General features: G+C 37.1%; 1 protein-coding gene across 3 annotated transcripts in view; it reads right to left on the minus strand.

The window, feature by feature from the left end:
* Positions 1 to 14155, minus strand: part of KIF16B (kinesin family member 16B) — a gene marked incomplete at both ends in the record, with an annotated part of 259483 nt that overhangs the window by 191288 nt on the left and 54040 nt on the right. For all 3 annotated transcript variants that reach the window (XM_084248158.1, XM_084248157.1, XM_084248156.1), the window contains 2 exons: positions 4331 to 4390; positions 8015 to 8080. In XM_084248158.1, coding sequence (XP_084104284.1) covers positions 4331 to 4390; positions 8015 to 8080 — 126 coding nt within the window. The remainder of the gene's footprint in view (positions 1 to 4330; positions 4391 to 8014; positions 8081 to 14155) is intronic.

A 14155-nucleotide genomic window follows, 5' to 3' on the forward strand; every position in this document is an offset into this window, starting at 1 on the left:
AGGTGATCCATCAACCATGGAGAGAAGTCCTAGAAGAAACTAACCCTGCCAAAACCCTGATCCTAGGACTTCCAGCCTCCAGAATTGTGAGAAAATAAATGTCTCCTGTTGAAGCTACCCACTCTGTGGTGATCTTCTGTGATGGGAAATTAACATGAAAGACTTTGTTTTTTATTTCTCGGTACTACTTTAATCCAGTAAGTTTTCCCTGCATGCCCCCTTCGTGAGAAGCAGAGTCCCAGGACCTAGTTCAAAGAATAACAGATAGCCCTTGCTCAGATACTGCTCCCAGTTAGAGAGACACACTAAGACCAGCAAACTCAGACTCAGAGGAGTACTGTGAGAGCAGTAAAACCAAAATGCTATAGAACAAATGTACTCTACCTGGGAACTCAGAGCAGATAGTGATGAGAGTGAGCTTCAGAGTAGATTATGACAGGTTTACAGAGGGGAAGCATCTTGAATGAGAGAGTAACACAGGTAAAGGCCAAGAGACATCAAGAAACCTAATGTTGAGGTGTGTGCAGGATGGAGTGAAATATCTGGCAGGGTGGAGTGGGGATACTGGGAAGGGTGGTGATAGAGGGAACTATAATAGGACACATGAAATGGAGAGGGTAATCAGTATCTCAGGGGGTCATGGTAAGGAGTTTGGACTTTAATTTCTAGGAAATTAAGATGAATGAAAATAAGGAATGTAGAGTAAGTGGCAAGATATCAGATATACAATTTTATTGCTTTAAAATAAACACATTTTCTACTGTCATTAGCTACTTTCCAAATAGCTAAGTATTATACATACATGTTACATATATTATATATGTACTATATATATATTATAATAATATGCTATTATTACTACCCTGTTAACTTGGATATAAGGAAGAGGCTGCCATCCATTGTTATTTCCAAGTTGGAACCTAAGATATGTGACAGCTGTGATTAAGTTTTGTAACCCAAGGAATCAAAAAAAAGAACTGAAATATCTAAGATCCCGCAGAGTGAAGCCAAGGCCCATCCTTTATCACCATGATGCCACCAGCTTTGCTGAAAACAGCCAGTGCCTTTTGTCAGAGCATGTATCTACCCAGCAGCATTTCACTCTTCCCAAGTCCACTCAACAAGACCTAGGATTTCACTCATCCAGAGGGAGGAAAGCCACAGACTACATTAAAAGGAAGGAGCAAAATTATTTCTGACTTGTGAACAACTAAGAGCTTAGGAAATTGTTATTTCCTGGGAAATTAAGGTACTTTCAAGAGTAATTCTGACTGTAGTGGACCTCTGTCTTATACAATGACTTGCAACTCCTACCTCTGCACGAGAGGGAACTCCCATATACTCCTGAAGCAACTTCTCATGGTGTATGCTAATAAATTAATCTCAGGTCTGATAACTGAAAGAGGAAATACAAGCTTACTACACAGGTATCTTAACAATGACAAGATCTTTCTGATGATTGAGGTGAACTGTATTCTTTTCCTTAGTTCTCTCTTCAAACAATACCCAGGAATCTCCTCTGTAAAAACTTGTCAGTTTAGTTGGACAAGAAAAAGCAACACAGCAGACTGGTTCTCACTGTGCCAATAAACACCAAATTGCTCCTTGTATTTCCCTTCAGTTCCCCCAATGTTTTAACTCTATTCGGTCTTCTCCCCAAATGTCTCTCAACATGGATGTTTAGGATTTAATGCTTAGCAGGAGTAATTGGCAATCTAATAGGGTAATCATTGGGTCCTAATGATGAAGATAACCCTGGGAACTTATTGCTTCTTTGTCTCTACAAAATATACAAATTCACTAGAAGATCAAGTTCCCAGAAATTACAGATTCAAATTTCAAGATAGTCACATGTGCACTAAACCATTAATCTCAAGGTAGGAAAATACATTTACACCTTTCATGGCCTTACTATGGTTGAAATCACTTCTTCCCTCACTGATTTTAAGTTCATTCAAGAGACTTGCTTCAGTCAATGGGATGCTAGCAGACATGATACAAAGAGAATCTTGAAATGTGCTTGCATGACTAGCCTGCCAGCTTGTACCTTGGCCAAGACTTTGAGTAGAGAATGACCCCGACAACCAGCTGATCCAAGAGGATAAGAGCCATGAGATGCAGGCCTGGAAGTCAGTCTGAATGCAAGCCCAACCAAACCAGACTAAACCAGTTTGCCCTAGACTAAAGTCAACCTACACACTCATGAGGGAAAATAAATGTTGTTTTAAGCCACTCGTTTGGAGTTGGCTCTATGTCATTTGAAACAATAGCCAACTGACAGAACAATAAGACAGCAGAAACAAGGGAAAGGATTACGCAAACCACACTAACACAAGTTGATCAAATAACCCATTTCCCTATCAATTTCCAAAGAAAGTCTTTTAAAAAGGATTGGAGTAGCCCTAGTCTACCTCAGCCCTCAGGCACTGTCACACTGTCTTCCCATAAGACATAAAGACAGCACTTACAGTATCAAACATGAGCAGAAAATGACTACAGATTTAAAGTACAAAGACCAGCAGAGAAACCTAAAATGGTCTTGCAAGGTCAAGAGAAGGGAAATTTTTGAAATATTATTAGTCTCTCTTATAACCTTTAACACCTAGCACATATCACATTTCTATTCTTCTCATCTGGGAAGTTATAAAAATAAAAATAATAAGATTTATGAAAAATAAAATTGGAATTGGAAGAAGATTTAGCCTCAGGGCACACAATCACCTTATGAGAAAAAGCGTAAGAAAAAGTTCAGGTGTTCACCACAGTGACTCTCAGTGTGAAAATCTTTAAGAGATGTTGTAAGATTTCCTACTACAGTGGAAGAGCTGAGGGTAAAACCTTTCAATTTGTTGCCACATTGCCTCCTGGGCTAACAGGCACTCCATGGACTGACTTAAAAAACAAACAAACAAACAAACAAAAAAACTGTTTTCTGTTTTCCTTAAATGGAGATTTTTGTCCTCTTTCTTTAGCAAATTTAGTGTCCCTCATGCCATGAAAGGTCAAATGACCTTTCCATAAGTCAGGGGCTGCCAACACTATTTCTTAAAGTTGGTCGGGCTTAATCCCTACGTAACTGCTCCAAAATGGTAGAGCTGCCGGTATAAAAATTTCTCAACAAATGAACTGCCTCAAAATACATCATCATCATTAGCAAGAGGAGAGAAAAAGTCTGAACAGTCACCTTCCCTTAATGCAGTGCTTTCCATCACTGGAGAGAATATCTCTAAGGTCATCAAAACTCACCACCAAGGTGAACTGCAGCACTACCTCCTACCTCATGAGAGGTTGTCTTTTTGACCCCAGGAGTGGACCAAGTTGCATAACCGTACAAGGAGAACTCTCCATGATATTCAGCTAACCCAACCCTGAAAGACTATTTAGATGCAAAACTGAATGGTTAACCCAAGCCCTCAAAAGTTTACCCCATAAAATGGTAATTATGTGTCCCATTTTCACATGAAGGGGATGCAAGTTAAGGTTCTGCCAAGAGATGCAGTTTATCTTCATCTATGTAGCCTCACCAAAATTATAGGGAGATTTCCAGCCTTTCAGCTTCACCTCAACAGACCTCAAAAACAAGTCTAGAACTCAGCAGCCTCTAGGTCACCTTCTCTCATGTAAAATCAGAGAGATGCCATCAAAGCAGAAAATTCAAGTCTGAACCTGAAACCTGGTATGGCTGACCTTCAATAGATGGCACATGTTTTTCTACCAATGGAGCAAAAAATGAGAACATAAGAAAACATGTAAATTGAGGCATAAACTCTCAAAAAGGAAAGCCATTACTGACAACCTTTTACAATGAATGTTACCAGAATTGCAGAAATGTTACCAGCTTTTGATAGACAAAGAAAATACTTCCAACAGGAAATAACTATTCTAGAAATTTGTGAAATCTAATCATGCTATGCAAACATATCTTACAATATTGACATACAGAGGTTTTTTTTTTTTTATGTAACATATAACTTTTATATTGGGTTTAACAAAAGGAAAAAGCAAGATGGATGCTCTTAAATATTAAATGGAGTTTAATATGTACTGAATTTAAAATGGAAAAATTCCACAAGTAAACAATTCAAGAATCAGCAGGACTCATAGATATTAAAATATACACAGCTTTAATGCTGAAAGCCTACGTTTCCATTTCTTCAAAATCAAAACACAACCTGACCTCCCCCCACCCAAAAAATCACTAATTGATTCCACTTATCTTACCTTTAGCAAAGCACACAATAGTTTATTTGAACTATTTGAAGGAGAAAATAAAAAGTTTTGCCTATTTAAGATGGCAGAGTAAGATCAACACATTTTTTATACTCCTTACTTTCAATATATTTTGTGTTTCATTCCACTTGTTTGTCCATTCCTTTGTCAATTCTTGAACCTAAAAAAGAAAATATATATAAGAGTGCTATATAAAAAAAAATTGTGATTTTCTTATAGAAAGTTTCCAAACTCTTACAGCTCATGGAAGGATGCATTATATGTATTTTTTCATTAGATAGCAATTTCTATCCCTGAAAGGACCATCACTAAATATAAATCAAGCAAGCTGATCTCATCCTACAAAATACATTACCACAAAGGTACAAAAAAAAAAATAAATTGTCAAGTTGCCTGAAGTTTTACAATAGTCTTTTTCATGGTAAACATAAGTAAGAGATGCTCCCTTAGATATTAATGAAGATTACAAGTTCAGGGATGGCAACGTCCCATTAAATGGGTTCATCGTGGGCCTTCCTGGTGGTGCAGCGGGTTGAGCGCAGCACTGTGAAGCTGTCCGCAGCCTCTGCAGTGTGGGTTCAATTCCCAGCCTGCCAGGGAGAAACCCACATGGCACGGCAGACCTCTCCTGTCTCGCCAGCTACCCCCATCAGCAGTGTATTTCAGTCCATCTATCTGCCTGTTCTGCTCCCCATTCTGTCTCTGGTGAATCCTCTCACCCTCCCACACCTCTAGCCCGTACCCCAGTTCTTGTGTAAAAATAAATATTTTTTTAAAAAAACAAACCCAAGTGTTTTTAAAAAAAATTAAAAAAATAAAAATAAACGGGTTCATCTTTCATGTTATATTTTAGGTCCTTAGAAATAGTGATTTACTTTCTTTTCTAATTAGATGTGGTGATAAAATCTCCCTGGATGCTTTCCGTTTTCTTTTAGACGATAACCTGCATTTATGGCTAATTAATATGGTTTCTAAATCTCATTCTACATTTAAGGGGGGGAAAAGTGGTTCTTTAATTGACTGTTTCAGTAAAAATCTGTTAGAGGCCTCCCCTGGTGGCGCAGCTTGTTGAGCGCTGGGTTGCGAGGCTGCCCGCAGCCTCTGCAGCACCAGTTCGATCCCCGGCCATGGCGAGGGTCCCACCAAAAAAAAAAAAGTCTGTTGATAAAAATCAGTTTCTTTCCAGTCTGCTGTAACTTAGGGAAGAAAATGCCACCAACCGTTGAACATAACACAGCTGGAGATTATTTCTTGAAGTTAATGAAAATATTCTATTGGGGTTTCCCTGGTGGTGCAAGGGGTTAAATTTCAGCAATACGAAGCTATCAGAAGCCACTGCAGCACAAGTTCAATCCCCAGCCAGGGAGCTAACACACGTGGTGCAGCAGATCTCTCCTGTCTCGCCCACTGCTCCCCTCACTGAAATACACTCACTTAGCAGTATATTTCAGTCAATCCACCTATTCTATTCCCCACTCTGTCTCTGGTGAATCTGCTCACCCCCGATATCTCTGGCCTTTACCCCAGTTCTTGTATGCATAAATACATAAATCTTTTTTTAAAAAAAGAAAATATTCTATTAGTTTTATAAAATTTTTTAAATGACCATGGTGAGTTCATTAAGAAACAGCAAATAGTACCTGATCAAGAGGTGGGGGCGGGGGAAGTGTAAAAAATGTGTTCTGAAACAAGGAGTATACCAATGGCAGAAAAGAGTCATTTCCAAGGGGCAGGGAGAAGAGAGAATTTGACATTTTCCTTCCCTTTTCCCTTCTGTTCTTTAGCATTCCTGCCACCTCCCTACTCCAATAACAGACACCATTCCCTTTAAGCCTGCTGTTTTTTTCCGACTATTAAATTATCCTTTTTAAACAGGTCACAATGAATGCACAGACTATGTCTGCTTGTGCATGCACTGCTAAGAGGAAGATACTTTCCACACAACACTAAGCACAGTAACTGGAAAGGGTATTTGTGTCAGAACTTGTTACTAACAAGAAATGGAGGAACTAAAGGGATGATTTATCCAAGAAGAAACCCAAAATATTTCTCACCCACCTACATTCAATTGTTCAGTGGTCATTCACTTTACTCCTCAATTAACCTCAAAGTAGAATGTAGAGTTTTAAATTAAAATATCTCTTCTTCATGTGTTATTAATGTCAAAATCAATCATCTTCTCAGTTATAAGCAAAAGAAACAAGACTGATCCTCGATAGCTTTGTCACTTGTTTTGAATGGCTGGTAAGACTGTGATGTGCTATCAGGAACCAGTCACACACTGCAGGCCCCTCACTTCATCACCTGAGTCATGCCAACTCACATGGATACCAGCTTTTGGGAAAGCTTTCTGAAGGGGAAAGCTCTCTCTACAGAAAGGAAGAAAATCAGTATATTGGATGTGCTAATTTATAATAATCACTTAACAGATTCTCATTGGCAATTTATCTGAGGAAATAAAAAAAGCATCCAACAATAAATGCTTCTTCATTTCACCACAGATATAGTCTCCCTGAAAACATGCAAGCCAATCAATTTTTTCACAATTCAATCAAATAATTATAGCCTTCAAAAAATTATAGCTATGTCTTGGATTTATTTTACTATTGAATTTAAAGCAAACAGTCTTCATTTATAAAATTAAGAAAAAAAATGCAAACATGTGATACTACCTCTAGCAATGTAATCAGGTGATAAGATTTATTGCTAAACAAATGGAAAACAATTTTAAAGGTCAGCAAAAAAACGCTAGATGAAAATTTGGAAAAGTTATGAAGAAGGTAGACAGTCATTTCTGTCACAGCATGTACAATGTATTCAAATTAAAATGTTTATTAGTTTCTATTAACTTGATAGTATTCCTGAAAACTATTAAGAAACAAGTTAAGACTATAACCAGACATTACAATAGGACTCAAAATTAGAATTTAAAGTACTAAAATATAAAATTTCATGAGAAAAACAGGGATTAAGAAGCTAATGTTTTTGCTACTGTTATTATCAGAAAATTAATCAGTGCAATTATCCAGGAAAGTGTCAACAAGTTCCTAACTATAACCCAATTTATAACTTCAATACTGTATATTCTTGAAAGAACTTTACAACAAAATCCAATTTTCTTTCTCAAACTGTTTTAACCATTCAGTACAGTGAACAAAATCTACTACAAAAATGTTCTTAAGAGGTGTTTCTCTTTTACAGGAGGGTTTTTGAAAAAAATGAAAATAGCATAGAACTAGGTCAACCATAAAACTGGTTGTCAAAAGGCACCAGTGCACAAACACTGTCTTCAGCCCCTACCTAGCTACTCTCTTTTCCTATCACTCACTGTCACGCTCTCCCTGCCTCTAATATCTAGCTTCAGAGGAACTAACATCTTCCTCAAGTATTTAGAGCTTTTCCAAGTGTTGCACTTCCACTGGAACCAAAGTAAAAGAATGACAAAAAACTGAGCCATGGTCATGGCTTAGCTATGGTTAATGTGAATGCTGAACATGGCCCCTCTCCCGCCAGGTTTCCTATCTACTACTAAGGTGTCTCAGGGTGAATTTCAGCTGCAGTTCAGTTGTCACATGCCAGGCAAACTCCATTTATTAAGTCACCGGGAACATGATCAAAAGTCAACCATTACACTTGAAATAAATAAACGAAAGACAGTAGGGCCAAGGGAGAGGTGGTATTGGGTAAAGAAGAAAGAATATGAGTCTCAAACAGCAAATATTAAAAAGCATGCACTTAAAAGAAGTTGTGATTTTTTTAAATAACAAGTTAAGGTATGACTTACTCTTGCTTCATTCTGCTGAAGTTTTTCCTCCATACTCAGGGCTGTAGGGGAGTCTAAGAGGGCAATCTACAATTTAAATCATAAAAGAGAACAGCAATTGGTAAAAATCCATAATCTAGAATAAGCTTTGCATCATGACATAATTATCAAAATGTCCAAATATACCATTAAATGGAGGGGAAAAAAAAATAAAGAACTGAAGTGTAACAACCCCCCAAAAGTGTCAATCATCACAAATCTTTTAATCCAGGGAGTACATATCTCATAATATTCAAAACCATGATATCCTGGTAAATTTACATTTGCAATACAAATCAGGAAAGCGAAAGAAAAAGACAAACCTGTAACATACTGACATTTTACCAAAATCAAATACTATCTAACTGCCTAGAACTAAAGGAGTCTTCTATCTTATCTATCTCATCTGTCAATATGCAGAGAGTACAAAATTCAAAAAGAAAGGAGCCTGGTTCAACCATCAGTTTTTGATACTCTTCCATGTTGATTTATTTTTACTACTGGAGGACACTATATGTATGGAACAGCTACACCACAACCTAAGTACCCATATCCTTATCTATGTTGCAAAAGTAAAAAGACTTGTCTATCTTGAACATGCACTGAGTATAAACAAGGAAGAACAAGGCAAATTGAGACAGGTGAGGAAAATGGAGGGAGGCACAGTGCAAGGGGGTTTTGACCCCACTCATAACCCATAACCTGAGAGGTACCTTACATGACCCCACTCATAACCCATAACCTGAGAGCTACCTTACATGTCATCAGAAAGAAGAGAGGAGGATCTCCTTCCCTTCCCCACAGAGTATCACTTTTACCAATTCACTGTGTAAACTTATTCTGGTCATATTCCAGCATGTTTTAGCTTTTTTTTTTTTTAAAACATAAACAGCATGAACACTATTCTGAATATGGCCTGTTTTCACTCAACAACCTGTCTTGGGGAAAATTCAGCACAAATGAAACCACTTCGTTCTTTTTAACAATCCCCATTCCACTGCACAGTACTTCACTGTACGGATATTATGTAATTTATGTCAGTACTTTCCCATTAATGGCCATACAGTTTTTTCTAATCTTCTGCTTTACCAGCAAAGCTACAATGGCTATTCTACATCAGTTGCCTACAATATACATAGTTGGATCAATAGAAATAAATTCCTAGAAGGGAATCTGTGAGTCATCTATATGAATGACATGTCCTTTTAAATTGCTAAGCTGTCATCTGCAGAGGCCATAGCATTTTTTTCATGACCGTTTATTTCACAATTTCTATTCAAACAAATATACCCATGAGGTGGTCTTCTAACACTCAGTTAAACATTCAGACTAACAAGACTTCCAGGGGTCACACCTGGCATCTGTCTACTCAGCAGAAGTCAGAGCTGAGGGCAGGGAGGGACAGGTCATGTGCAGTCTACCCAGCAGTCCTCACAGCTGTGCAGCCTCTGTTGACTTTGGCCCTCTTAAGGGACCAGGAGTCACACAGGCATGTGTGGGACCCACACTGGTATAGGTGCCCACACCCCATAGGAGCCAACATTTTTTGGTAACAACATCATAGGCACAACCTCCAGGGTCCCACAAGGACACACACAGTTACCAGAATCATTGTACTCAGGGAAACCCAAAGCAATGGCTTCCCCCGGGGCATTCAAAGTTTATATATAGTTCATCCTAGTCCAAATGCGATATCCCAATTAGGGGTCATTTTTATCATAAGTCATATAGCCCAGTTATCCACTTCATAAAGTCAGTAAGTTAACCCTAATGTAAAAGAAATTCATCATTAGTGATGGAAAGGAGGTTTATAAGCACATTACTACAATGTACCGCTGCATCTAGTATGCTGTCTTGCTCACAGATGGTACACAACAAATATTTTTCACTGAAGAAATGCAAGTGGCAGACATGACTATGACTGCATTATTTATATATAGTTGATAATTTTCAAAACATTTAGCAACCCTTTAAAACATGGGTAGTATTATAGACTCCGGTGTGTATGTGTGGTATATATACATGTAGATTCTTGATGATTAACTTCTAAGCCATATATAATGCCATATCAAAATGTTACTTCAGTTAAAATGTTTTAAAAAATAAAAATAATATTTGCCTGAGAGAAAATAAATTCTCAAACTGTTTTTGACATTAAAACAAAAAAAATACCTCATTTTTATTAACTTTGAGACATAATTTACACACAGTGACATATACAGATTGATGGCGATTGCACCCATATGCATAAGAATACTCATTTTTACCACTCTCAATATCTGCATTTACTGTATATCAAGTGATGTTCAGTATATATTCATATGTTTTGGACTCATTTGAAACTTTTTCTATGGATTGTGCTCACAATTATTTACTTTTCCATTTGCATTGTGATCTTTTTCTTATTTTTTAACTGAAGCTCTTTCCATTAAAAAAAGCAATTTTCTGCTGCATGAGTTAGTGCATTTCCTTTTTTTCCTGATTAAATTCTCATTATGTCATGTAAATATATTATGTCCTTACTTACTTTAATGTGATAAATGTGGTGTGACTGTTTCCTCTTATTTTTATGAAAACCGTTGTCATGTTTGATTTACTGACAAATTTTTTTTTATCATAAGTAAGTGCTTTCTTTAGATTCACACAATACTTTTTATTAATGTTTCTTTCCTCTTGAATCACCTGGTCGACCTTAGCCCACTTTTACAAATCTCAGATAGCTGAGTTTTATTTTGTGACTCTATATAAGATGTATCTATATTAAAAGTTTACACATATTTCTGTTACCTATCATTATTTAAAGTTTATCTATGACTTCAACTACAAAAAGTAAAATTCACCCTACTTCCATCTTTTCTTAATCAGTATTTCTTTGATTCCTGACTTTATTTGCTTATTTCATTTCTATATGGTTTAATGTTCTTGTTACCTCCAGATACATTCATGAGAGAAGAGGTGAGAGAAATTTGTGCACTGCCAAATACAAAGAATTCTGAAAATATGCTTTAAACATAATAAAAAAGAACACTTGAAATGACAAGATATCCAATTGCTCAACTTCACAAAAAAGCAAACTAAAATCATTCTACAACAATGTTCTAAACCTATCAGGATAGTTACAAAGAAAAATGAACATACTAAGTGTTGCTATAGTTGCTAAAACAACTATAACTGGCACATTTATATACTGATGGTAGAATAACAATTAGTATACCCACTTTTAAAAATTGTTTGACAGTATCTACTAAAACTGAATATATGGACAACTTTTTACCCACCAGCTCCATACTTACAAATAAACCTAACAGAAATTTATCTGTGTATGTTCACAACAAGACAAGCAGAAAAAAAAAAAATCCATTGCAGCACTAATAGTCACAAAACAGGAAACTTCCCAAATGCCCATCAAAAATAGAATTAATAAATGATTGGGTCATACCTGTATCAAGGAATACAATATAGCAATAAAAATAAATGGATCTACCACTACCTGCATCAACATGGATGAGTCTCCAATACAAGTCTGATAAAAAATCTCAGTGAAGGGCCTCCCTGGTGGCGAGGCAGTTGAGCACCACGCTGCGAAGCTGTACACAGCCTCTGCAGCGCTGGTTTGATTCCTCGCTGGCCAGGGAGAACCCCACATGGCACAGCAGACCTCTCCTGCCTCGCTCACTGCTCCCCTCAGCAGTGTCTTTTTTTTTTTTAAGATTCCTTTCTTTCTTTCTCTCTCTCTCTCTCTCTCTCTCTCTCTCTCTCTCTCTTCCTTTCTTCCTTTCTTTCTTTATACAAGCACTGGGTACAGTCAGAAGCGCGGGAGGGTGAGAGAATTCACCAGAGCCAGAGCAGGGAGCAGAGCAGGCAGAAGGACCGAAGTAGCAGCGGACGGCAGGAGAGGTCTGCGTGCCATGTGGGACCCTCCTCCGGTGGCCGGGGAGCAGCCGAGGATAGAACCGGCGCTGCAGAGGCTGCAGGCAGCTTCGCAACCCAGCACTCAACCGCTGTGCCACTGGGGAGACCCATCCCTCAGCAGTGTCTTTGGTCCATCCACCTGTTCTGCTCCAGTCTCTGTCTCTGGTGAATTCTCTCACCCTCCCACACTTCTGACCTGTAGCCCTGTTCTTAAATAAATAAATAAATAAATAGATAAATAAATAAATAAATAAAATTCTGCTTCAAAAAAAAAATCTCAGTGGCATTCTTCAAATAGAACAAATACAGCTAAAATGCATATGGGATCACAAAAATCCTCAAATAGCCAAAGCTCTCCTGACTAAAAAGAAGGAAAATGGAGATATCACACACCCAGATTTCAAAGTATACTACAAAGCCATAATAATTAAAACAGTGTAGTACTGGAACAAAAACAAACACAAAACCAATGGAATCGAATTGAAAATCCAGAAATAAAGCCACACATATATGGATAACTAATCTGGGAAAACTGGACTACCACCTGCAAAAGAATGAAACTAGACTACTACCTTATACCATGCACAAAAAGCCAACTCAAAAGGGATAAAAGACTTGAACATAAGACCTAAAACCATAAAATATGAAGAAGAAAACATAGAGAAAACACTCCATGACACACATCTCAGAAATATCTTTAAAGACTCATCCCACGAAGCAAAGAATGTGAAAGAAAAGATACTATATCAAACTAAAATGTTTCTATACTGCAAGAGACAATAACCAAAACAAAGAGACACCCTACTGATTGGAAGAAATTTTTTGTACTCCATACAACTGAGAAGAGACTGATTTCAAAGATCTACAAAAAGTTCACATGACTCAACAAAAACAAAGCCAGCAATCCAGTCAAAAAATGGGCAGATGAGCTAAAAAGACACTTCTCCAAATGCAAATGGTCAACAGGTATATGAAAAAAATGTTCAACATCACTTACAATCAGGGAAATATAAATCAAAACCACAATGAGATACCACCTTACAACAGTGAGAATGACCCATATTAAAAAAAAAAAAAAAAAAAAACTGGCAACAACAATTGCTTGTGAGGATGTGGAGGAAAGGGAACACTCTTACACTACTGGTGGGAATGCAAAACTGTCCAACCACAACAGAAAGCTGAGAAAGCTGAGTAGAGGTTCCTCCCAAAGGACACAAAAACATTTATTCGAAAGGAAACCTGCATTCCAAAGGAAACCTATGTTTACTGCAGCATTATTTACAATAGCTAAGATATGGAAACAACCTAAAAATCCCAAAACAGATGACTGGATAAAAAAAGATGTGACACACACACACACACACACACACACACACACACAATGGAATATATTTAGATAAACTCCTGCCATTTGCAACAACATGGAATCAGCTAGAAGGAATTATATTCAGTGAAATAAGTCATAAGGAAAAAGAAAAACATCAGATGGTTTCATTTATAAGAGGAATATAGGGTAACCAAAGAAGGGATCAGGAAAATAAATAAATAAATAAATAAATAAATAAAAACTAGCAAGCAAACTATAAATCAGAGCCATTCAGAAGGGGAAGGGAAGGAAAAGGGATCAAAACAAGGAGGGCAGAGCATGAAAGACTGTGGTGATGGTTCACGGGTGACCTGGTGGTAAGAATTTTAAGGGGATTACACCTGAGAGGAAAAATCAAACATTGTACAAAAATAAACAATGATGTAAAATATATATATATATATAAAAATTTAAAGAAAACATGGATGAATCTCAGAAACATAATGTAGAGAGAAAGAAGTACAATCAAAAGTATATACTGCATGATTCCACTTACGTAAAGAACAAAACAAGCAAAACTTTAATCTATAATTTTTATAAGTCAAGCAACATAAGGGGACTTCTATGGTACAGATTGGGATGTGTGTGTATACATACACATACACACACACACATATATATAACATCTGTATATAGGAAAAACAAATGCATGTCATAGTCTTTTGGTTTATTTAAATGGTGCTTTCGAAATGATAATGCATATGACATTCTGCATTGGCAAATAGATAAAAATTATTCACAGTAGGAGCTGACTTGTTTTTAGCTGTACTTAAACAAATAAACCTAGAAATGGAACTTTGATTTGAGTAACATTTTTACTGAACCATGGCGGCATTTGGAAGAGT

This window comes from Talpa europaea, assembly GCF_964194135.1.
Source record: "Talpa europaea genome assembly, chromosome: 11".
Lineage (NCBI taxonomy): Eukaryota > Metazoa > Chordata > Mammalia > Eulipotyphla > Talpidae > Talpa > Talpa europaea.